Source organism: Dermochelys coriacea, chromosome 1 (genome assembly GCF_009764565.3).
Source record: "Dermochelys coriacea isolate rDerCor1 chromosome 1, rDerCor1.pri.v4, whole genome shotgun sequence".
Classification (NCBI taxonomy): Eukaryota; Metazoa; Chordata; order Testudines; family Dermochelyidae; genus Dermochelys; species Dermochelys coriacea.
In genome coordinates this window covers 323701282-323727633 of record NC_050068.2, presented here as the reverse complement: position 1 = coordinate 323727633, position 26352 = coordinate 323701282, and the positions used below count along the sequence as shown (strand labels likewise).

General features: G+C 43.0%; 1 protein-coding gene across 17 annotated transcripts in view; it reads left to right on the top strand.

The window, feature by feature from the left end:
* The window catches only part of CPNE8 (copine 8), a 279857-nt gene that overhangs the window by 108856 nt on the left and 144649 nt on the right, over nucleotides 1–26352 (top strand). For 14 of the 17 annotated variants that reach the window (XR_006275544.1, XR_006275547.1, XR_006275546.1 and 11 more), the window contains 3 exons: nucleotides 15336–15439; nucleotides 19357–19461; nucleotides 26089–26130. Coding sequence is in view for 11 of the 17 variants with exons in the window: in XM_038399049.2 (XP_038254977.1) it covers nucleotides 15336–15439; nucleotides 19357–19461; nucleotides 26089–26130 (251 nt within the window). In the remaining 6 variants the exon portion in view is untranslated. Of the gene's footprint in view, nucleotides 1–15088; nucleotides 15225–15335; nucleotides 15440–19356; nucleotides 19462–26088; nucleotides 26131–26352 lie in introns of those variants that run through there. The other 3 variants (XM_038399150.2, XM_038399069.2, XM_043496549.1) reach the window with 3 other exon arrangements.

Below are 26352 nucleotides of genomic sequence, written 5' to 3'. Positions count from 1 at the left end.
TATGAAAAGGAATAGCTCCAAAAGAGAGGCTAAATTTAAAAACGTTTAAAAAGATTGTCCCAGCCCAGTGATACTCATGAAGGTCTAAATGTGGAAAAGCTGTAGGGACCAGGGAAGGAAGGGGAGAGAGTGAGGAGAGATTATTGTTATGGATAATGATTCCTGAAGGGAGTTTTGAGGAGATTACTAAATAGAAGGATGGTGTTTACTGGAAAGAAAGTGAGAGATTTTTCCAAGTGTAAATGGTAACATAAGAGAAGATACAAAGTCAAGAAAGCAAAAACTAAGTGTAGGGATCAATAAAGCAAGATATTTGGTAAAAAGCATAAGGAGCAAATAGGGAAGTAGAATGAAACTAGATCAAGACATAGGATGGAGTATGTAGAGGCTTGAAAGGATTTGTTAAGGGCTTTAATTTTTAGTAATTGCTAATTTCATGCTAAATGTTTTATTTAACTGTTTTGACTTTTTTTTTTAACTGGGTAACAGTGTTTCTCACTTTTTTTTCTCAATTTTCACAGTAGTAATTTGTTTGTATCTTTACTGATATATCCAACATGCTATACCCTGAGAAATTACCATAATGCTTTTTATGTTCTGTTTTCTGTTTAAAATATTTTATTAAGAACCCTAAATCCTGTGCCTTATTTCTAGTTTACTAAGGCTTATATGTCCAATTGCAGAGTAGAAACTGTTTTAAATTGCATATTGTCCTAAAATGTAAATAATTATACAGACTATTCATTACCTTTGGCAGCCCAACAGATTCCAAATATAGTGCTCTTCAGTGTACAATGTAATGCCTAATTCTTCTTCGAGTGCTTTTTCATGTCCATTCCAATCAGGTGTGCACGCACGCACTGTGGCCAGAAGATTTTCCCATAGCAGCATCCATCGGGTTGGTCTGGGCGCCCCCTGGAGTCGTGCATTCATGGCGCTCAATATAGAGCCCTGCCAACCCTCCACTCCTTCAGTTCCTTCTTATCGCCAGTGACGGTTTGCTGGAACTTCCCGTAGTCCTTGCTTAGCAAGCACATTCTACAGTTCTTTGTATATAGTTTACCTTAGTTGTTAGTAATCAGAGTTGTTGGGGGGGTCCCCCCCATTTTGACTCCCCGGAGCTATGTTATGCTGCAGTCCCCAGGGTTTAAAAACTGTGTGGCCTGCTCAAAGCGCAGGCCAAAAAGCGATCTACACTCCTCGTGCTAACAGTGTCTAGGTGAGGGTCACCAAAAGGATCACTCTAAAATCTGCCACAAGTTCCACCCTAGAACCCTTAAAGAAAGGGAACAGCGTCTTAAAGTGATTCTCATGGAGGCAGCTCTATGCCCCCAATTGGACTCAAGCTCAGGGGACCTGGCTCCTAACATGTGCTCCTCGATGTGGAGCGCCCCAGCACCGTCCTCAAGCTTGGTGCCGAGAAAAGACTTTACCGGGATGCTTGGCACCGGCACGGCACCTCCTGAGGTCCAGTGGAGAGCAAGCACCCATCCCACTCTCCAGTGCCTCAGAAGAAAAAGAAGCCAGACAGTCAGTCGCCTCCTGCTAAATCCAGAGAAGTGAGACCTCAGACAGGCCACAGCTCCGGATCCCCTACTAGGCGGTCTCAACTCCTGCCCAGGCGAGGCAATTGAGTGTGGGCTCCACATGGTCATCGGTCCCTATGGGCCAGCACCTACAGCTCCTTTCGATGCCAGAAGCTTTTGAAGCTGCTTGGGACCTGCTGCACCTTACAGTGCCATTCTCGCACCCAAGGAGGGAGGAACCTTCAGCATTGGCAGTTCCACCCCACCCCCGGGTGCAGTCAAGAGGAAAGCCGGCAGTGATGTCCAGGCACTCCCCCTCTCCAGGTCCTTAGGCACTGGCCCACTCAGACAGAGAACCTACTCATTTCCCAAGCTCTCGACTCTCAAGACACCGAGGCTCAGCTCCTCTGTGGTCTTCAGTCTGAGACCTCGGAGTCAGTCTGACTCCTACCAATCTAGGAGTAGGAGGCGAAGATAGAGGTCAGGAAGAAACAGGAGAGAGCCCCAAGCACGGCCATCGCAGTGGCAGAATCCATCACAGTGGCCATTCTGGACCCCCATGGCCTTTCACCAAAGCCAGGGAGGGAATCAAGGGTGGCTCTCCACTGCATCTTCTGTGGCCTCAGCCACCTTCATCCTGCCATCAGCCATGCAGCTTACCTCGGCGCCTGCCCACACGCCAACTCCTCTGGCTGTGGCGCCATTGCCGGCACTGACCTTGGCACTGGTGACTCGTCCGACTTCGGCACTGGCACTGATCTCAACACCAACTATGGCACAGGCACCGACGATCCCGGCGCCGATGCTGGTGACGGGCCTGCCACCTTCATCGGCCAAGACGTGGGGTTTGATACCAGTTCCATCTATGGTTCCACCCGTGTTTCTGATGCCTGTGTCAACACCAGGTTCAGTGTCGACATCCCCAGTGCCGGCGAGCACTCCATCGGCACCAACACTGCTCCGAGAGTTGTGGGACTCCTTGGGAGCAGATGGCAGGGAGCATCCACTTCTTGTAAGTGTTTCTTCCTCATTGTTGCCAGACAAGGCATCGGTGGGCACAGCCATAGCCCTGGCACTTGAGGACAACAGGTTGCTGCAGCAGTTGCTGCGAAGGGCTGCTCAGGGTCTGAGAATTAAGGCCGAGGATGTAGTCAAGGCTGATCCCATGGTGGACATCCTCGCCCCCTCAGGACCTTCTTGTATTGCCCTACCACTTATTAAGACTATTGTGGACACCACCAAGGACCTGTGGCAGATCCCAGCTTCCTTGCTGCCCATTGCCAAGCACAATGAGAGGCATTATTTGGTGCCCTCCAAAGGGTATGAACATTTGTATTCTAACCCACCTCCTGATTCTCTTGTTGTGGATGCTGCTAACCAGCGTGAGAGGCAGGGTTTCCAAGGACCCTCTCCAAAAAACAGAGAGGCTATGCAAGTAGGCCTTGTCGGGGGAGAGGTCTATTCTACATGGGGTTTGCAGCTCTGTATTTTGAGTCAGCAGGCCATCGTCAGCAGGTACTCTTATAACACCTCTGAGGCAATGGCCAAATTTACTGAGCTCCTCCCTTCAGACTCCTGAGCTGAGTTCTCGGCCTTTGTGGAGTAGGGGAAGCTAATCTCCTGGGCTTCCCTCCAGGCTGCATTGGCTGGTGCAGATGCTGCCACTGGGGTCATGGCTACTGGGGTGGCCATGAGAAGGGGCTCCTGGCTCTAAGTCTCGGGGCTCCCTTATGAGGTCCAGCAAACTATTTAGGATCTCCCATTTGAGGGTATGATTTTTTTTCTGAAATGACAGACAAGAAACTACACAGTCTGAAAGATTCACGAGCCATCCGTAAGCCTTTGGGCCTGCACACTCCCATCACACAGCGGAGACATTTCAGACTGCAACCTCCTCCAAGATTTCATCAGCAAGACCGCCAGGATGGCTCTCAGAGGAGGAACAGGAGTGGCAGGAGGAGACAACACCCATCTTCAGGCCAGGGCTCTGGCCAACCCAAACTGCCTTTTGAAGGGGCAGTCGAGGATGGCGCTCCAGATCAGAGACTGGATCTACCCCACCTTAACTTTTCCTCCCCACTGTTCCCTTTCTACCGTGCATGGTCCTGTATTACTTTGGACCCCTGGGTGCGCCGCACGGTAGATAGGGGATACTCCATCCAATTCTGTGCATTCCTGTCCTTCCACCCTCCTTCCCCGTCCCTCTTCATGGACCCTTCTCCCGAGCAGCTCCTTATCCAGGAGGTGCAGTCGCTCCTATCGGTAGGGGCAGTTTAGGAGGTTCCTCCGGAATACAGGGGCGAGGGCTTTTATTCCTGGTATTCCTAATACCTAAAGCGAAAGGTGGCCTCAGGCCTATCCTGGATCTGTGAGAACTCAACAAGTTCATGAAGAAACTCAGGTTCCGCATTGTCTCCTTGGCCTCCATCATCCCCTCACTAGATCCAGCAGACTGGTATGCTGCCCTCGACTTGAAGGATGCATATTTTCATATTGCAATTTCTCAACCCCACAGGACGTACCTCAGATTGTGATCAACAGTACCCACTACCAATTAACCATCCTCCCATTCAGCCTGTCAGCAGCACCTTGAGTCTTCACCAAGTGCATGGCAGTCGTCGCTGTGTTCTTGCGAAGGCACCAGGTACAAGTATTTCCATACCTCGATGACTGACTGATCAAAGGCCACTTCAGGACCCAAATGGAAGCTCAGGTCAGATTAATCAGAGCCACTTTCGACAGCCTGGGTCTACTTCTAAACTAAGCAAAAACGACTGTCTCCCATCCAGAGGATAGAGTTCATAGGGGCAGTACTGGATTTGACCCAAGCCACGGCATACCTGACAGAGGCAACATTTCAGGCCCTGAACAATACAGCAAGGAACTGCCTGAAACTTCTCAGACACATGGCTGTCTCTACCTATGTGGTGCAGAATGCCAGACTCAGGCTTCGACCGCTTCAGTCGTGGCTTGCAGTCAGTGCATCGCCCAGTCCAGGACAGCTTGGACAGGATCGTGACCCTGCCTCGCCTGGTCTTTGACTCCCTTCTGTGGTGGATTGATGCTCAGGAGGTGTGCTCAAGGGTTCCCTGTATCGCCCCACAGCCATCTGTCACCGGTGATGGTAGCATCAGACTTTGGCTGGGGAGCTCATTTGGGATATCGCAGGACTCAAGGCCTCTGGTCTCAAGCAGATCTGGATCTCCACATCAATGTCAAAGAGCTGAGAACAGTGCGCCTAGCATGTCAGACTTTCCATACCTAACCAGACAATGTGTGTATCAATGTTCTGTATCAACAAACTAGGGTGCATGCTCCTCCCATATCCAGGAAGCCCTCATGCTTTGGGACTTCTGTGTAGAACATTCAATACACCTTCAGGCATCGTACCTCCCCAGAACGAGCAGGCAGACCACCTCAGCAGGTCGTTTCACAGCCATGAGTGGTCCCTTCACTTGGACGTCGCAATTTCAATCTTCCAGAGGTGGGTTTTTCCCCAGGTAGACCTTCTCACCACGTGATGCAACAGGAAGTGCCAGCAGTTCTGCTTCTTCCAGAATCACAGCCTAGGAGCCAGCATGGATGCGTTCCTCCTCCACTGGGCAGGTTCTCTCCTATACGCCTTTCCACCCATACCACTCATTCACAAGGTGCTTCGCAAGATCCGCAGAGATTGAGCCCACATCATACTGATAGCACTGGCCTGGCCCTGTCAGCGCTGGTATACATCTCTCCTAGATATGTCCATGGGAGCCCCGATTACCTTGCGCTCTTCCTAGACTTTCTCACATAAGATCACAGACGTCTCCAACACCCAAACCTCCAGTCACTTCATCTCACAGCGTGGAAGCTCCATGGTTAAATCCGTTGGAGCTTTCCTGTTCAGACCAGGTTAGACAGATCCTCCTTGGCAGTAGGAAACCCTCAATGAGAGCCACATACCTTGCCAAGTGGAAGAGATTTTCAATCTGGTCAGTGCAGCACCATTCACCCTCATGCTAAGCTTCAGTGCCGCTCATTGTGGACTACCTCCTCCGTCTGAAGCAGGAGGGACTCTCGTTGTCTTTGATAAGGGTGCAGTTAGCACCATTTCGACCTTCCACCTGGGCACGCAGGGCTGCTCTGTGTTTGCTAACACCATGGTCAGCCGATTCCTAAAAGGGCTCGACAGGCTATAGCCTAACATCCGTCAGCCTGTCTCCGCCTGGGACCTCAACTTGGTCCTTTCTAGGCTCATAGGCCCTCCCTTTGAACTGTTAGAGCAGGGAGCATGTTGCTACCTCTCTTACAAGGTGGCGTTCCTGGTAGCAATAACCTCAACCAGGAGGGTGTGAGCTCTGGGGCCAAACATCAGACCCTCCCTACACTGAGTTCTGCAAGGACCAAGGTTCAGCTCAGGCCTCATCCTGCTTTTCTCCCGAAGGTTGTGTCGCAGTTTCACATCAACCAGAATATCTTTCTCCCGGTATTCTACCTTAAGCCGCATTCCAGCGGCAGGGAGCAGAGACTCCACTCTCTGGATGTCCGCAGGGCACTGGCCTTTTACATTGAGAGAATGAAACTGTTCAGAAATCAGTCCAGTTATTCGTGACAGTAGCGGACAGAATGTAAGGTCAGCCTGTATCATCCCAGCACATCTTGTCATGGATACCATTCTGTATTCGTGAGTGCTACAGCCTGGCAGATGTTCCTTCACCTCCGACCACTGCACGCTCCACCAGGGCACAGGCTTCATCTACAGCATTCCTGGCTCAGGTTCCCACTCAGGAAATCTGCAGAGCGGCGACATGGTCCTCCATACACTTTTTCGCAACGCGCTATGCGATTACCCAGCAGGCTAGAGATGCTGCTGCCTTCGGACGAGCAGTATTCCAATCAGTGGACAGCTCCAATCCCACCTCCTGAACTTGGGCTTGGGTGTCACCTGATTGGGATGGACATGAACAAGCACTCAAAGAAAAAATGGTCACTCATCTTCTCTTAACTGTTGTTCTTTGAGATGTGTTGTTCATGTCCATTCCAATACCAACCCTCCTTCTCCTCTATTGAGGTAGCTGGCAGGAAGGAACTGAAGGGGTGGTAGGTCATCAGGGCTCTATATATTGAGTGCCATGAAGGCGCGACTCCAGGGGGCACCTAGACCAACCCGATGGATGCTGCTATGGGAAAAATCTTCCATGCACGTGCACACACGCGATTGGAATGGGCATGAACAACACATCTCAAAGAACAACAGTTCCGAGAAGGTGAGTAACAGTTTTTTTTCTTTTTCAAATTGCCTTTGCACATTCATAGTCTTGAGATGTGCCAGCACTTTGGCTTGGACTGAGGGAACCTTCTAGTAGCAATGTCTGCTGGAATGCTGTTGTGCACTCTGTCTCTCTCCTCAGGACTCTGGGCATTTGGAGGGTGGGAGCTACAAAAGAAGGTGTGGCATGCCAATTGCCTCAGTTCCTTCCAACTGTGATAGGAGGTGAACTAGGAACCCTCTTTAGGTTCTTGAACTCAGATTCATTGGAATGGATTGTTCCCTGTGCCGTCACCTTCTTTTGTTTAATTAGTTTTGAATTCTTTTTTGATTAAGGATTTTAGTACCCTGCACAGGTCCTTGGTTTTGATATGTGAGAATTAAAGATAAGCCATGGTTCAAGAGGTGTCCTTCTTACCCTGCCACTTTTCCTTCTTCAGGTATATACACGTGTGGAAGGTCTTTAGCCCTCTTATTGGTCCATATAGATCATCTTCACCCTGAACTAATATCTTCCCTTGCCCTAATTCTCCTTTGGTTCCAGCCTTTCAGACCATGAGATCACTTTATGGTTTATCATAGGGAATTCCCTACTGGATACTGGCAGAACTGGCAATGTGGCCATATTGCCCTTCCCTATAGATATTATCCTGAATTTAAAAGAACTGAAGAATGTTTCCCTTGCGGCTGCCTTTCTCCCAAAAAGGTTCAAGGGAAGTGACCTGCACCAGGACTCTTACACTTGCTAGGGACCAACAGATTTGTCTCAAGCACATTATCTGAAGTAGAGCTATAGAAAATCCTATTGAACCTCTGGCTGTAGATCCAGATGTTCAAACTCTTCCATATAAGAACGTGGATTTATCATCATCTTCCTCTCTTTGCAGAATGTATGTTCCAAGTTGCAGAAAGAATGGCTACTACCTTAAACATCCCTTTGGTAACAAGAGGAAACTACACTTAGTTTTTTCAATATTCTGAGTTCATCCTCTAGGAGTAATATTACCTAGTGAATTCTAGAAAGTTTTCTTACAGCTGGCAAAAAATACCTGATTAAACAGAGCATCAGGACAGGCAGTTTCTAATATTACCTAGTGAATTCTAGAAAGTTTTCTTACAGCTGGCAAAAAATACCTGATTAAACAGAGCATCAGGACAGGCAGTTTCTAAAAAAGCAAACTATATGCAGCTGCCTTCTGATGTAATCTTTTTCTTGCTGATCCTTGAGCTACAAATTCATTGGTAGTGGTGGCTCCTGCCCAAATCGCTAAAGAATGGTTGTGCAGAATGAGGGAGTTGTGTATTGTTTATAAATATCATATGTGCCTCAGTTTACCTGTGAGATTCTCTTCTCTGACTGTGTATAGACTTTAAGTCAAAGGAAGTTGCAAGGGGAAATGAACAGGAAATAAAACAATGGCAAAGATAAGGTGCTATCATAAGCAATGCCAACATCCTTCAGGAACAATGAGAAAGCTAATAAGTGGAAAATAACTCCTGGCCTGGTGCCCACTAGGCTGACAAAGTTTACTTTTCCTTGGCCAAACCTAGGATCAAAGCGTATAATAAAATCTTAAAGATGCTAGCCTAGCAGAGATGGAGGGAGGGAAGAAAGGGTCCCTTAGCAAACTAAACCTGGCACACAGGCTGAATGAGACACACACACAAGCTGCAGCAAGCAGTCTGCTTCTCCCAGCCTACTAGAGAGGGAGGTAACTGGGCTATATGGAACTTATCAAATCTGGCAAGGAAATATTAAGGTGCAGGTAGGGGAAATGGGAGTATAATCCTTTAATTATTTATACCATCTTCTTGGCTTGGTATGTACCTTTTGGGTGAATAAATGATACTTTTTTTTTTATGAATCTGTTTCTCTGTCCCTGCAAACTTATTCTTTCACAAGCTTACTCTTTCATAAGCTCCTGGAGGAAAAGTGCCAGACCCAGTTGGGTTTGTCAGGTTAACATGGTTGGTAAATGGGGGCTGCAGCTCAGAGATCCAATCTGAGTAGTAGGACCATGTTATTTTACCATTGAAAGAGGGTGAAGGTAGCCAGGCCAGTCACCTGTGAAGTGCACTCAAGACAGACTGGAAGGAGTATGAAGTGCAGCTCACTTGGAGACTGTGATAAAGGTGTAGTCCACTCTACCCCTTCTGTTAGAGCAACTAAGCAGCTAAATGCACAAGATACAAAGATGTTTTCCTCTGCCAAGCTGGGAATTAGTGGTGAATTTTCAGGCAGTAATATACAATAGCACTGTTTGCCCAGTCATGGCTTGAAGACCAGAGATAACGGGCCAAAGCCCTGGTTATCAAAGGTCATTTAGTTGCTATGCATTCCTTGAGAACATCATTTGATGCTTCTGATGTAATGTTTGGAGCTGGAGCATCCACGATTACTTTGAGACACCACATGTATCTGTTGCTCTGGAACTCTTCCAGAAACAAGAACCTCCATCCAGGACCTGTGATTTGATGGTGAAAGGCTATTTAGCTCTCAAACAGACAAGGTTCTAGAAAAACTGAAAGATACCAGGTATACTGCAAGGTCTCTGCGGATTTGTCAGCCCCCTAGGAAAAGATTTTCGGAATCAAAGTTTTGTTGCCAGAGAAACCATACCAAGCTTCTACTTCCTATACCAACAGCAGCCTCTTTTTCAGCATCGGCAGCAACGCAAGCTCTAACTACCATGAGCTAGCAGGAGTTCCACTGTATCATCTTCCTCTGCACCAGCCTCAGGTTTGATGGGATGCCCAAAAAAATTAGGTCAGTTTTATACCTGTAAGAGGGCTCACCTTCATTTGAAAACAATCTCTCATGTTTCTTATATACATGGAGTACTACTGCCACAGACCAATGTATCTTGGAGATTGTAAACATTATCCCTTGCCCCAATTCTCCTTCCCCATCTCCTTTCATGCATCTTTCACCTGAGGACATGCTAAGATCAGAATTTCATTCAATACTGGAGTTGGATGCCATAGAGCAGTGGTTCCCAAACTTGTTCTGCCGTTTGTGCAGGGAAAGCCCTGGCCAGCCAGGCCGGTTTGTTTACCTGCCATGTCCGCAGGTTTGGCCGATCACGGCTCTCAGCAGCCGCAATTCAATGCTCCAGGCCAATGGGAGCTGCTGGAAGCGGCGGCCAGTACATTCCCAAAAAGTTGCGAGGGAAAGAATTTTATTCCAGGTTGTTTCTGATCCCAAAGAAAGATGGGTTTCAGAGTAGCAGTCGTGTTAGTCTGTATTCGCAAAAAGAAAAGGAGTACTTGTGGCACCTTAGAGATTAACAAATTTATTTGAGCATAAGCTTTCGTGAACTACAGCTCACTTCATCGGATGTCTTTCCACCAAATGCATCCGATGAAGTGAGCTGTAGCTCACGAAAGCTTATGCTCAAATAAATTTGTTAGTCTCTAAGGTGCCACAAGTACTCCTTTTTTTTTTTTTTTTTTTTTTTTTTTTTTTTTTTTCAAAGATGGAAATCTCTGAATCATTTGAGGTTTCAGTGTAGCAGCCGTGTTAGTCTGTATCCACAAAAAGAAAAGGAGTACTTGTGGCACCTTAGAGACTAACAAATTTATTTGAGCATAAGCTTTCGTGGCTAGGCAGCAGTTCTGCAGAAAAGGACCTAGGGGTTACTAGTGGATGAGAAGCTGGATATGAGTCAACAGTGTGCCCTTGTTGCCAAGAAGGCTAACGGCATTTTGGGCTGTATAAGTAGGAGCATTGCCAGCAGATCGAGGGACGTGATCAATCCCCTTTATTCAGCATTGGTGAGGCCTCATCTGGAGTACTGTGACTAGTTTTGGGCCCCACGCTACAAGAAGGATGTGGAAAAATTGGAAAGAGTCCAGTGGAAGGCAACAAAAATGATTAGGGGGCTGGAGCACATGACTTATGAGGAGAGGCTGAGGGAATTGGGATTATTTAGTCTGCAGAAGAGAAGAATGAGGGGGGATTTGATGGCTGCTTTCAACTACCTGAAAGAGGGTTCCAAAGAGGATGGATCTAGATTGTTCTCAGTGACAGCAGATGACGGAACAAGGAGTGATGGTCTCAAGTTGCAGTAGGGGAGGTTTAGACTGGATATTAAGAAAAATATTTTCACTAGGAGAGTGGTGAAGCACTGGAATGTGTTACCTAGGGAGGTGGCGGAATCTTCTTCCTTAGAGGTTTTTAAGGTCAGGCTTGACAAAGCCCTGGCTGGGATGATTTAGTTGGGGATTGGTCCTGCTTTGAGCAGGGCAGTGGACTACATGACCTCCTGAGGTCCCTTTCAACCCTGATATTCTATTTCTTTTAGACTGTGAGGGAAGTCTCCTCTCTGCATTTTCCCCAATTCTTCTAATTCAGAGTTCACTGGAAAATAAATAAGACAAAGCCAAGGTTATTGTGATTGCCCTGGCTTGAGCAAGACATTAGTCATTCTCAGATACTGTGACCATCACAAGGGTTTTATCTGTCTTCTGCAATTCCAGACTTATTGACCTAACAGAGAGATTGTATTGCCATCCGTATCCAGACTCTCTCCACTTGAAGGCATGGTCATAGAACTTGAGCTATCCGTTTGGAAAAAGTAAAGGAGAGTCTATTGAACTCCAGGAAGCAGTCAACTCACCAGTTATAAGTGGAAAAGTTTCTTTTTGTGTGTAACCCACAATAACATGAACCAAGCGTCAGCTCCTGTTCCGTCCATACCGAAGTAATCACTTCATTTTAAATCCTTTGGGCTGTCCTAACTGTCAGTAAAAGTACATCTCACAAGCATCTTGGCTTCAAGATACCATCAAAGTGTAGTCAAGCAATATACTATATTTAGACATGCTATAAGAAGATTATTGAAGGGATTAATGAACATTTGCCCTCTGATTAGTGAGTCCATATTTACATGAAACCTCAATCTAGTACTTAGCTCATGGAACTTCCTTTCAAGACTATGGAAGATTGTTCCCTGTTTCATATCACAATTCAGACAGCTTTTATGGTAGCTATTAAATTCACTAGATGAGTGAACAAGTTGCAGGCTCTTATGGCTGATTTCCCCTGTCTCCCTTACAGTCTTTCACAAAAACAGCATAGTCCTTTGTCTGCACCTGAAATTTCCCTTCAAGGTTGTAACAAAACTCCATCTTAACTAGTCTATAAACTTGACAGTATATTTTCCCAAGCTTTACTTTCACTCAGGGAAGCACAACTTAGAGGGCTAATGCTCTATTTGGTTCAGTCTAAGGAGTACAAGCAGTCACCTAGGTTTATTTTTTTTCTCTCATTCAGAAAAGAGTAACAGTCAGGCAATCACATGCCAATGCTTTTCTAAGTGAATTAGAATAAGTATGGAGAGATTTATAAACTTACGTCTGTTCCTCTTCTAGAAGGGCTTAGAATGCACTTGATTAGAGCATGGGCTGCTTCTGTGGCCTGTCTTTGACATACTGTTGGTGGAGTTGCTGTCTGTGCTGTTAGCTACAATATTCTCATATTAGAAATCTGTAGAGTTGCCACGTGGAACTCTATTTCATAAAGTTAGAAATATTCCTTAGAGCTGGCATCTAGATCAGATGCAGTTTGGTGAAGTAGTATTACAGTCTCTATTTAACTAGAAAAGGAGTACTTGTGGCACCTTAGAGACTAACAAATTTATTTGAGCATAAGCTTTCATGAGCTACAGCTCACTTCATCGGATGCATTCGGTCGACAATACAGTGGGGAGATTTATATACACACACAGAGAACATGAAACAATGGGTTTTATCATACACACTGTAAGGAGAGTGATCACTTAAGATGAGCTATTACCAGCAGGAAGGGGAGGGGGGGAAGGAGGAAAACCTTTTGTGGTGATAATCAAGGTGGGCCATTTCCAGCAGTTAACAAGAACGTCTGAGGAACAGTGGGGGGTGGGGTGAGGGGAGAAATAAAATGGGGAAATAGTTTTACTTTATGTAATGACTCATCCACTCCCAGTCTCTACTCAAGCCTAAATTAATTGTATCCAGTTTGCAAATTAATTCCAATTCAGCAGTCTCTCGTTGGAGCCTGTTTTTTTTTTTTTTTTTTTTTTGAAGGATAGCCACTCTCAGGTCTGTAATTGTGTGACCGGAGAGATTGAAGTGTTTTCCGACTTGTTTTTGAATGTTATAATTCTTGACATCTGATTTGTGTCCATTTATTCTTTTACGTAGACTGTCCAGTTTGACCAATGTACATGGTAGAGGGACATTGCTGGCACATGATGGTATATATCACATTGGTAGATGTGCAGGTGAACGAGCCTCTGATAGTTTGGCTGATGTGATTAGACCCTATGATGGTATCCCCTGAATAGGTATGTGGACAGAGTTGGCAACGGGCTTTGTTGCAAGGATAGGTTCCTGGATTAGTGGTTCTGTTGTGTAGTGTGTGGTTGCTGGTGAGTATTTGCTTCAGGTTGGGGGGCTGTCTGTAAGCAAGGACTGGCCTGTCTCCCAAGATCTAGGAGAGTGATGGGTCATCCTTCAGGATAGGTTGTAGATCCTTGATGATGCGTTGGAGAGGTTTTAGTTGGAGGCTGAAGGTGACGGCTAGTGGCGTTCTGTTATTTTCTTTGTTGGGCCTGTCCTGTAGTAGGTGACTTCTGGGTACTCTTCTGGCTCTGTCAATCTGTTTCTTCACTTCAGCAGGTGGGTATTGTAGTTGTAAGAATGCATGATAGAGATCTTGTAGGTGTTTGTCTGAGGGGTTGGAGCAAATGCGGTTGTATCGTAGAGCTTGGCTGTAGACAATGGATCGTGTGGTGTGATCTGGATTTAAGCTAGAGGCATGTAGGTGGGAATAGCGGTCAGTAGGTTTCCGATATAGGGTGGTTATGTGACCATCGCTTATTAGCACAGTAGTGTCCAGAAAGTGGATCTCTTGTGTGGACTGGTCCAGGCTGAGGTTGATGGTGGGATGGAAATTGTTGAAATCCTGGTGGAATTCCTCAAGGGCTTCTTTTCCATGGGTCCAGATGATGATGTCATCAGTGTAGCGCAAGTAGAGTAGGGGCATTAGGGGACGAGAGCTGAGGAAGCGTTGTTCTAAGTCAGCCATAAAAATGTTGGCATACTGTGGGGCCATGCGGGTACACATCGCAGTGCTGCTGATTTGAAGGTATAGATTGTCCCCAAATGTGAAATAGTTATGGGTGAGGACAAAGTCACAAAGTTCAGCCACCAGGTTAGCCGTGACATTATCGGGGATGCTGTTCCTGATGGTTTGTAGTCCATCTTTTTGTGGAATGTTGGTGTGGAGGGCTTCTACATCCATAGTGGTTAGGATGGTGTTTTTAGAAAGATCACCAATGGATTGTAGTTTCCTCAGGAAGTCAGTGGTGTCTCAAAAATAGCTGGGAGTGCTGGTAGCGTAGGGCCTGAGGAGTCTGGACAGTCTCTACGTAAAAGAATAAATGGACACAAATCAGACGTCAAGAATTATAACATTCAAAAACCAGTCGGAGAACACTTCAATCTCTCCGGTCACACGATTACAGACCTGAGAGTGTCCTTCAACAAAAAAACTTCAAAAACAGACTCCAACGAGAGACTGCTGAATTGGAATTAATTTGCAAACTGGATACAATTAATTTAGGCTTGAATAGAGACTGAGAGTGGATGTGTCATTACATAAAGTAAAACTATTTCCCCATGTTATTTCTTCCCCCACCCCCACTGTTCCTCAGACGTTCTTGTTAACTGCTGGAAATGGCCCATCTTGATTATCACCACAAAAGGTTTTCCTCCTTCTCCCCCTCCTTCCTGCTTTTTAATAGCTCATCTTAAGTGATCACTCTCCTTACAGTGTGTATGATAAAACCCATTGTTTCATGTTCTGTGTGTGTGTGTGTGTGTGTGTGTGTGTATATATATATATATATAAATCTCCCCACTGTATTTTCCACCGAATGCATCTGATGAAGTGAGCTGTAGCTCACGAAAGCTTATGCTCAAATAAATTTGTTAGTCTCTAAGGTGCCACAAGTACTCCTTTTCTTTTTTGCGAATACAGACTAACACGGCTGCTACTCTGAAATCTATTTAACTAGGACTCCATGTTGTACTATCCAGAGACAAGAATACTGCTTATCAAACTATCCTAAGAGTAGGAAAGTGCAGAGGCCACTCAAAGAAGAAATGAAGGATACTCACCTGAAACCACATTCTTTGAGATGAACTCTTCATATTCGCACTCCCCACCCAACTTCCCCTCTTACTCGGTCATAATTTCAACTTTGGATCCAAGAAGGCAATGGAAGGAACTGAGGCATTTGGTGCACCATCACATGTCTCCCTATTATAATACTGCCTTCCAAATGCTTGGATACAAAAGGGGTCTGAGAGCATTTCAGTGAGCACTGCTTCTAGAAGGTTTCACTGGGTCAAGCTGCACTGTTGGCATATCCCAAGAATGTGAATGTGCAGAGATTATCTTGAAGGTGAGTAATCTTAAATGATCACATATAAATGAACTACTTTGTTTTGTTGTTTGTTCTTTATTTTTGCAGATGACATGCTGAGCATAATTTGTGTCTATATTTCTTTTTTAGGATTCTGTACTTATGCAGTTTTGTGCAAACAAGTTAGACAAGAAGGACTTCTTTGGGAAATCTGACCCTTTCCTAGTATTTTATCGAAGCAATGAAGACGGCAGGTAGATAACAAAATTATAAAGACAATAGAGATATCTGATGTTGGTAGTTATAATATAGTTATTGCATTTTGATGATGATTGTCAGACTGCAAGCTCTAATTTATTCTGTAACTTCATAACAACAATTGCTTGGAATATAGTTTACTATTTAACAAGTTCATTTACCTGAACTAGATAATGTTATGGCAGTGTAGAAATACGACTATTATTTTAGCACACAGTTAAAATAACGTAACTAAGGAATTTTAAAGATGGGTTTATGAGTAAGCCTGGAGTGCTATAAAAAATGGCATGGAATTTATTACTGTGGAAAATAGATCATATGGTATACCTTAACATGTTAATAGAATTCTAGATGCATCTGTGAAGAATATATTAATGCACAAAGATTGATTTAGAGAAGAGTCCTTTTGTTGCAAGTTTAGAGACCTATTTTAACCTTTTCATTAGAGTCCTGAGGGGAAAAAGACTTATGAACAAAATTTCAAAACCACTCAATACATAAATGATTTTCAGATGTGTCTGTCTTCTACGTTCATGCTTAAGTCACTAAAATAGATTTATCTCTGTTGTGTTCCACTTAAGAAATATCTGATCTACTAATTCCTGGTCCAGGGACTGCTTATGTGGGTCTATTAGCAATTGGCTTAACCTGTTTTCTGGAGTCTTCCTTTCTGGGATACTTGTCATTGTCATATTCAAGAATGTAGCAGTCCAGAGGCTAGCCATGCCTGATGGTGGGTCCATGGGGAACTAGCCTTACTGGTAAATTCTGGAGCATATGCTGTTCTATATAAGTGGCTGTCGCCAAGTACTGTGCCTCTCTGAGGCAGTTTGTTGGAACAGCTCAGCTCCTAAAGATTATAAAGTGCAGCAGGGAAGTACTTGGGCCTCTATTGAAAAATTGCAGGCCACTCTCTCCTCTCCCTTCCACTGATGCATTCAGACAGTCAATAGACCATTAGTGGGGAACCTCCTGAGTGTTGGTAAGTGTGGCTGAGCCCTGTCCTTAAGAACCACACCCCACCAGTAGTAGGCATAATTGCCTCTGTATATTGCTGAGAGTGACCACAATGAGCCTTTCATTCCTTACTTGCCCCTAGGGTTGCCGCCTGTCCCGGTTTTCTGAAGATCATCCCTTTTTTGAGGTAGCTGTCCTAGATAATTTGTAAGGGTGTTCAGTGCACACACTGAGCTGTCCAATTTTATGACCTAAGGATCATCCCAGATGCCCAGGTTTTTTGTACCTCAGAGGTGGCAACCCTACAAGTAGCCCCTTAAATCTGATTATAATGGGACACAAGGAGCAGCACTTCAGAACTCCTGTGAGAAGCTGTATCGATACTCCCCAGCTTTGGCTCAGAGCTTCAGGGGCTCCCTCACAATACGAACAAGAATAAAAGATAGGGTTTGTGGAGCTTAGGAAAGGATTTTGATGAACCTGGTAAGCAAGAAACTGTCATTCTCATCAGCCCCCTCACCCTTGCACATCCCCTTCTCCTGATCAGATAGAAGGACAGACCCTGACCCAGGAAATTATCTGATTCTTGGAAAATAGCAGCAGCTTAGGAGCTAGGAGCACCAGGGAAGCCAGATGCAAGGAGAAATCCCCAAGGAACTGTGTACAGAGCAGGCTGCAGCAGAAGCCAGTCATTGGAACAGGGTGTGACTATCGGACATTATAGCTGCAAGCAGGGCTGTGTGGGACTTTTGAGGAATCTGCAGTTCAGAGGGGCTCTTCTAATTGAGCCTGGGCTGGAAATCTGCAAGATCCTATTTGATTTGAATAGAAGACTGGACTGGAGAGGCACCCTAAGCACTAGGCCTAGAGAGTCCTAACCTTTCAAATTATAACCTCTTTTTTTTTATCTGTTGTCTAATTATAAACAGCTATGTGTCATAAACCTTTCACACATCTTAGTTGTACATTATCTAAATAAGTCATATTCCCCTAACTCAACAATTAGGTGTAAAACAGCTAATAGTGCTCAGGTTAGATCTTACATATGATTAAAATCAATAATTTCTTCTAATTTTCGAAAAGAGAGATGTAATTATTTTGTTATAAAACTGGTAACCAATATATCCAAACAATTAACAGTGTGATTGTTAGTATTAAATTCCAAACCTAAAGTAGAATAGATTCTTTTCAGGTCAGCTACAAAGTGCTTTTAGGTATCAAAACTTAACTTCTATATCCAAAGTATAACTCCCATTTAATGGAATCATTTATAGGGAATACATTTTAACTTATTTTAGATAACTGATAAATAGATGCCACATTAGAATTCATTGCAGTCCTCTTTTCTGAAGAAAAAACATTTAAAATTTAAAATTTTATTCAACACCATTGAGGTTAATTGAATCGTGAATATAAGAGATGTGCCATCATATTGCTCTTTATTTTAAAAGAAACAAAACCCAAATCATTAATGCCACTTCCCTGAGATTTTTGAGGTACAAAATCTCATTCCTGACCAATAGTGTTTTCACTATTTTGAATGTAAAATGAGGGCCAAAAGATAATTTTTAAAATAAATTAATGGTATCTCTAAACAGAAATTATGTGAATTGATACACAAACGGACCCTGAATGGGATATCATTGACTATTTCTCACTGACAAGAAACGTCACATGGAGCTGCACAAAACTTGGCATCTATGGTTATCTGTTGCTACAACCTGTCTCCAGAAACAAATGATTATTATTTACATAGCAGCAATAGTGGCTGGACACTGCTCAGACAAGGACTACTCGGTCTGCCTCACTAAGTTTACAATTTTGTGTATACAAACAAAGCAGTGGAAAATGAGAAGTGATAAGGGCAGGCTGATTGGACATGAGGTTTACAATGTTCCACAATTTTTGTTCAGATTTTGATTTGTTTTTTTAGTGGAGTAAATATTTTTCCATGTGTAGTTTGGAAATCTTTTTCCAAGAGCAGGATTGAGGATTATGGTTCTCTACTGGCCTGAGAAAACAACTTGCAGAATACCCAAATCCAAATTCTGTTCTGATTCCTGGGACTACAGTAGTTGTGCATTCCACCAAAAATTCTATGGTCCCAATACACAGAATAGTCCACCTGGGATTTCCTTCCAAGTCAATCTGTGCGGACATTTCCTATCCATACGGAAGATAAAACAAAGTGGTGCAAGCTATGAAACAAGTTTTAAAGTCAATTGCACTCACTGTTCTTTTTAACCAGCTTCTGGGTCTGTTCAACGTTTTAAGTGTCCTATTTCAGTGTAGTTCCTTCTGATTGTTGCAATTTATGTATCCTGCAGCTGTTCTCAGATAATGGACAGATTACTAAAACTTACTATCCTTCAGTGAATGTGGTTTCAAGGTTTGAACTTTCTAAAAGGATTCTCTCTGCCTCGTGTCCAGTGGGTGTCAGTGGCCACATACATGCAACTTTTTCTGGATGTGTAGAATCACGTGATTCAGAAGAAATGATCTGCATTTAAAAAAAAACAGGTCCATATACATTTTCTAGAGCTAGGCCATGCATTAGAAGGGTCCTGTGATCTCTCTGAAGTAGGTCTGTCCAAGTCCAGAAAAATAGCTCAAGAGTTGTTCCCTGTGCAAGCAGTCAAAGAGTAACAAGGACCCAGCTAACCTTCTCTGAGTTCCAACGTTTATAGAACCAAATACCGCAGTTAAAATGAACACTGCAGTCATGAACTGGCACAACTACAAGTTTATAAATTCTAAAGTCTGCCCTTTTCCAGTTAGGTAAAAATCTTCCTAGTCCTAGACTTCATCATACGTCTGTTTTAGATTGTATACTAGCTTTAGAATTAACTTATTTAAATACTGAGGTAGAGCAATAAAGAGATTGACTGACTACTTCTGCATATTTGTGACTCCACATCTGATCACTCAAAAGTGAAAAAATATTTATTTTTTTCAGTTTTACGATCAGTCACAAGACAGAAGTTGTAAAAAATACATTAAATCCAGTGTGGCAGGCATTCAAGATCTCTGTCAGAGCACTGTGTAATGGAGACTATGACAGGTAAGATAAACACTGAGTTCTATATGCAGAGATAATTTTCTTTTCACTTACAAATTCTTGTGTGAATAACTTCTGTAAGCATTGCTGCTTCTGAATTTTTGGTTGGGTTATTTAATCTTCATTTTAGAAGACAAAATTAGTTCAAAACATTGGTTACATTTTAAAAAATATTTATCTGAATCCTTTACTTAGATGTGAACAAAGCTCCTTTTAGCTAGGAGATAAATCACAAGAAATAGGCATTTCACATAAATGAACATGGCAAAAATATGAATCATGCAGCAAGTATCATGAGTAATTCAAACTAGTAAATAATCCTCTCTCCATCAAAAGAGTCCCTGCTACTACTGTGCACAGAAACTAGTTTCTACTCTGCTTCAGTGAGAAGCAAATACTGATGCACTACTTCCCTCGGGGGTGGAACTTGTACATCAGAGGATGCTGGGAAAAAGTCCCAGAAAAATAAGGTGTATTATCAAATGGTTTTTGTTTGCAGGGTCCTTATGTATGTGACAGCTGGACTCTGGGTACCTGAAGTACATAGGAGTCAGACCAGCTCAAGACCCAACCATGCGCAGAGTCGAGAAATGTTTGGCATCTCCAAAATTCTTACAAATAAGCATACTCCGCATTAAATTCTGACAGGACCCACAAGAAAAAAAAAAGTATAACTCTACATGTTGACTACCTCTCATTGTTACCACCAGTGTTTTCTAGGTGCACTGAGACATTGCTGCAATTGCAACTGGCCCCTCTCAGCCCATTTATCATGTCCCTGCTTCCCTGTCTCAACCTTGTATCTGGAGCTGTTGGTACATCTCACCCAGCCCTCAATGAACACCAAAAATATACACCGCAATCTGTCACTCAGCCTATTCCAAGTAGTCAGTACTAAGCAGCATAAGAGCAAGAAGCATTCTCATTCACCAAGAGTTGAGAACCACACTTTCATGATAATAAGCCTAGCAAGCCTTTCTCTCCTGAAAGGATACAAAGAAATCCAAGCCTAACTGACCCAAAATTTTTGAGGAGAAGGGGAAATTTCTTTAACATTCTTATTGGAACTGTAGGTTGAGGACACCTTCCTGGGTATTTTTAATATTGAGGACACAAGCAGAGTAGAGTTCAAGGCTCTTGTCTCAGTATATTGCACTACTGTCTATAGTAAAGGAAAAAGTTTTTCCCAATCATTACAAAAATGAAAGAATTGTCCACATATGTTTCAAACCAGAGGACAAAAAGGATCAATTGTGTTTTGAAAAGGGCCTGGACAATAAATCTTAGCTGACAAAGGTGTTTAATAAATTATGAAACACTCCTCAAGGATAAGTGGAATTTTTGAATTTCGTTATGAAACTCTTTATGAATTCCCATATTTCAGAGGGCTCTAAGAAATTATATATTCACTTATAGCGAACAGCTTCATTTGACCGGTCAGACAGGAAGAGGAAAGCACTTTAAAGGAGGTATATGTTTGATACAGGTGACAAGGGCTTGAAGGCAGATATAAATGCATCTTTTCTCACTAAAGACGTTGACATTCGGGTAGTGCCATTATACCTACTGATTTTGTAGCCAGTTCTACTTTGAACTCTTTCAAGATATGTTGCTAATGATGGTGAAGACAATACACATTCGGGTAATGAATTAATTAATCCAGTAATTCTTATAAAAGCATTTTCAGATCTTATCAGTCTTACAGATCTATCATCATGCAACTTGCAAATTGCAACTTTCTGAAGATCTCCTCCATCAAACTTCATTCATGTCAGGGAAAGAATAACCTGTTTTCTCAGAGTGAAAAATCTATAATGAAAAAATGTTTTAGAATACGAGAAACTTAAATGAAATCCTTTTGGTATATAATATCAGTTGTACACCAGTGTGAACTTTCAGAATCTGTAGGTTTTGAACACGCATTTAAATATCTCTTGCACATCTCATGTGAAATGTATAAAATTGAAGATGAATAGCTAGCCTTCTCACCATGGAACCGTTTGGGGATAGTGTGTAGCCTGCTCAAAGAAGAGTTACCCATCCTAAAATGGGCAGAAAAGAAACTTTTGACACTCAGTCATTCACATAGCTGGGAAAATAAATATCACTAGAGACTGGCTGAGTTTTTCTACCATGTACCCTAAGCAATGGAGAAGCCTTTTTTCCACATATATTATCTAATTTGTAGTGGGGGTAGAGAACTCATGGGAGATTTGGCTATTTGCCACAATTGCAAAGTGTAACTATTCCAAAGCAGATAAATGGAACCACATTAAAAGGCATAGACAAGTTATCTGTTGTTTTTGTAAAAATTCCAGCATTACCATACCTTCTCTGTTAACCCTTATTCCCAAGTTGCGAAGAAAATTGCACCAAGTTGGTCTCCCAAGTGTCTGGTTTGTTGAACTGACACTTTGGACCATGCAGAAGCCCTCGCCACCACATAAACAACCTTTTGTCTCGGGAACTGATTTACCATGACAGTTTTCAGCTATCTGTCACTGTGGCATGGTTTGTGGCTGAAGTGCCAAGGTGTGTTTGGCTAAGTAACTAGCATTCCTCTCAGATCTTGAAGTCAAGTAGCAAATAGCTAGAATAACAGACTTCTTGTGATGTGCTACTTTTTATGATAAACTAACAAGGGTATTTCCCTTTCCAGTGCCAGTCTAATTTTCATAATTTTTCACCAGTGTGACAAACTAGTCTTTGGAGATGTTTTCATCTTTGTTCTAAAGAGTAACTTTCACACTAGTCAGGAAGCATCCTTCATTTCCTTCTCCATGAACCTGAAAGATGTTTTTTAAAAAATATATTGTATATTAAATGATGCGGTCTAAGTCCTTAAATTTTACTTGGAAGAGAGAGAGAACATCCAGACCATCTCCGCCCCTCATTGCCTCTTTTACAAGAGAACAGAGAGGCAAAATGGTTCCCAAAGCATTGGGTTTTTCTTTGATTCATTCAACTATTTGTGAAGCATACCTCCAAGAAAGAGTTCCTTTCCAGGAAAGAACATCAAACCTGATCTGAGGACCAAAATTAATTAATCTAATGTGTTTTAAAAGGAGGTGGAAAATCAGTAGGTATATTATTTTATGTCCTTAGTTCACCTCATTGATATTGAATAGAGTCCATTCAGTACTGGAGCTTTTCCGAAAACAGAATGTTCCTCTTCCAGTAAATGGTTTTTCTGAGAAGATACAATCTCCTGGTGGTTTTTGTTACATATCAGTCTTGATGTTTGATGTTAACAAGGTCTGTTAGTGTGTGTGTTCTGAGGAACCCATTTTCTTCAATACTGTATACACTAGCAGCAGTGACCCCTTGAAGCAGGAGAATTTTCTCCCAATCACCCATAAAGAGTGGGAGGCAGGGAAACGGGTAGGGAAACTTTTTTTCATGTATGTTTTTATCATTCAACATTTGCTGCTCTCTCTGATGCTGAAGACTGTCTTATGGATGGATAAGCGCCTAATAGTTCATCAGTTTAGGGTATAATTTCCTAAAATATAAAGAACACATTGTCAACATTGTGCATGTTGGATGAATGCATAAATAATCTTAAGAAATACCTAGCAATATAAGAATTGCTATACTGGATATGATTGCTAAACTAATCCAATATCCTGTGTCAGACAGTAGCCAATACTAGATTCTTCAGAAGGAGGTACAAAATACTCTCTAGGATACAATTAAGGAATAATTCATCCTTAATTGGAGTTTCTTCCTAATATTGTCAATTAGTGGGTAGTTGTAGATCCTTATTTTTGTTTTATTCTAACATTCATGGATATAGCCATTATCCATGTAAATGTCCAATTCTAGTTTTAGTCTTAGAAAGGTCTCATCCGTAATAATATCTGGTGGCAATAAGTCCACAATTTAATTATCTGTTGTATAAAGAAGTTTTTCCTCTTGGTTTAAATTTGCTAACCTTTTCAATTACATTGAATGTCCCATGGTCCTTGTATTATAAGTAGGGTTATGATTTTGTCATGGAGGTCATGGCAGTCATGGAATCATTTACTTCTAGAGACCTCCGTGATTTGAGCCCCCAGCACCTGGAAGCTGTAGGGTTCCCCGCCACCCCTGGCGTCTGGGAACTGCTGGGGCCTGAGCTCCCAGCTGCAGAAGGAGACGGGTTCTCCCACAGGCAGCTCCTAGATGGGGCAGAGTCAGGGGTGCCCGGAGCTCCAAGGCGGCAGGGTGGTGGGGGACCATGCACCTCCGAGCCAGCCCCCACTGGTTGATGTGGGGAGCCTGCAGCTCACTATTTTGTCATGCGTATTTTTAGTAAAAGTCACGGATAGGTCACAGGCTTTCATGAATTTTTCTTTATTGCCCGTGAACTGTCCATGACTTTTACTAGAAATATGTGTGACAGAATCTTAGCCTTAATTATAAGAAATGGTAAATGGAGCATTTGGTGTACCTTCTGCATGCTATTCATTTTGGGAGGGCTTCTGTCATATTCTCAGTTTTTCAGTTTCTCTCATGAAAATCTTTCCAGGTCTCCAGTTATTTTTGTCACCTGACTCTCTAAGTCCTGTCTGTTTCTGTTATAACTTTTTTGGGATGCAGTGACCAGTTCTGAACATGGTAAGGTGTGGGCATTCTATTGATTTATTATAATGGCATCATGTTTACGTTCCATATATGCATCCTAGTGTTGTCCCAGACACCACAGGAAAAAAAGGCAAGATACCAAGAACATGGTTTAACGAGGCTGTAACTTTATTAAGTAACACATCTGGGAAACCGTCTGGTTATAACTCATCCACTGTCAGCCTTCCTGTTCTACTTGAGGGATGGGGGCTTTCTTCACCCTCCACACACACTTTTAACTTGGTCCCCACACTGTTCCTGGGACCAGTGTCAACAGAAGAGGGGGGCACCCCTGCAATGGAAATACGCTGTGGGGGCATCAGCTTGGAGGTGAGAGCAGCACCCAGGTGGGCTGAAGTGGCTGCTGCAGGGCCCAGGATCAGGCCAGGGAGTGGAACCAGGAGGGGCTTGAATGGGCCTGAGAGTTGGTAGCAACCCCTGGGGCCCTCCTTCTCAGCCTGGCGCTGGCTGCCCCCCAACTCGCTAAGTTCTCACTATCCTCCCCTTCTGTCCTTCTAGCCCCCATTTTCAGGGCGCTTATGCCCTCCAGCTGGGATCCCAGTGCCCTCTCCTCACATGAAATACGATGGTATAAGAAAGAAGGTTTGTCTCCTCACTATACCAGATTTAGAAGCCAAAACTCCATTCCTCATCTTCTTTAGGAGATGCCTTCTTCTAATCTGCTTCCGTTCCTATTTATCAGGGAACCAGACCCCTATTGTACAAGCATCTGCACTGGGTACCTGCTATGTTTTGACATGAGTGTTACAATCTAATCTATCCACCCGGTCACTGAGCCACTGAAAAGAAGGTGAAAATACCCACAACACCTATGCCAACTTGGTGATTCTATCCCAGCTGCCAAAGGGCAAACCTGGTCCTACTCTAGTCCCAGAGAGGAGGGATTTGTTGGTCCTGGGTGCAGAATAGCAGTTTGGATAGGGGAAAGTGTTTATAAACCTACCCCTTGAGTATGTAAGTGCTAGTAGGATTATGCCGTTTCCTCCTATTCTTGCTTAATCAGTAAAAGAGCCCCCACATCCTCAAGCCCATGAGGAGCAGGGGGGGAGGGGGCAAAGGAGGGATGTGCTCCTTAAAGGGAAGGGGCAAGGGTTTTCTTTCCTCTGCTGGCACAGTCAGTCTCCCCACCTCTGAGGTGGCAGAGATATGGGGCAAGTTTGACATTTTGACCATTAGAGTATGTTTAGCTGAGGCTTTCATTGAGCTGTCCCCAGCAACAGGTCTTTTTCCTGAGTAGTTAGTTACTTTTAATTAAGAACCAAGAAATGTGTAGGGTAGTTCATATGATTACTTCCCATGTGCATTGACCCTCTGAAGTTCCTCGGTCTTCTCTAGTTTTTGACTAACCTAAATAACTTTTTTTTTTCTTTTTGGCAAATCTTGCCTGCCTACTGTCCATGCCCTTTTCCGGATCATTAATAGACATATTAAATAACACCAATCCTAGCCGGAACTCTGGAGCACCCCACTGTTGAACTTTCTGCATTATCAATGTGTGAGAGATGGTATTAGAAAGGAATGTACACTCCTAAATCTTGTAATTTGTTAACCGGTTTTGTGCTTGAATCCCAGGTATATTCTGTGGAAATGATCCCATAAATCCCATGTAAAAAGAACAATTTTGTCCTTAATGAAATTTTAATTGTATTTATTTTCATTAACTCTTTTCGTTTCTTTTCGTTTCTTTTCTTTTTTTTATTTGAAGAAAATTACTTGGACTAAAATGAATTTAGTATTAAATCTTAGCTGGTATGAAATGTTTTTTGTAGGGTGCTGGATGGCTAAAAATGTTAAATAATGGGAAATCATAACTAAATAGCTCAAGGAAGTATTTTCTACTTAAACTGAGCAAACAGCCAGACTGTCTGATCTTTCTGCTTTTAATGGAAAACTAATCTTTCAGAACAGAGTGCATTTTCATTAGCATATTTTTTCAAAAATTAAGCATGGTGTTTAGTGAAAACTTGCATTTTAAAAATATATATATGTTTTTTTTTTTTGCAGAACGATTAAAATAGAGGTGTATGATTGGGATAGAGATGGAAGGTAAGATACTTCTGTATTACAATCACTAAAGTTGGATTGTGAAAACTTTGTGTATTTTAAAATCAATTTTAGGGGTTAATTGTTCTTCAATGAGTATTAGATATGCATATAATGTCAATAGCTATTATTTTTGTGTATCAAGAAAGGAGTACAGTTCCACATAATTACTTCCTTGTTTCAACTAATATCCTTTTTAGATTATTGTAGAAAAGGCCCAATCTT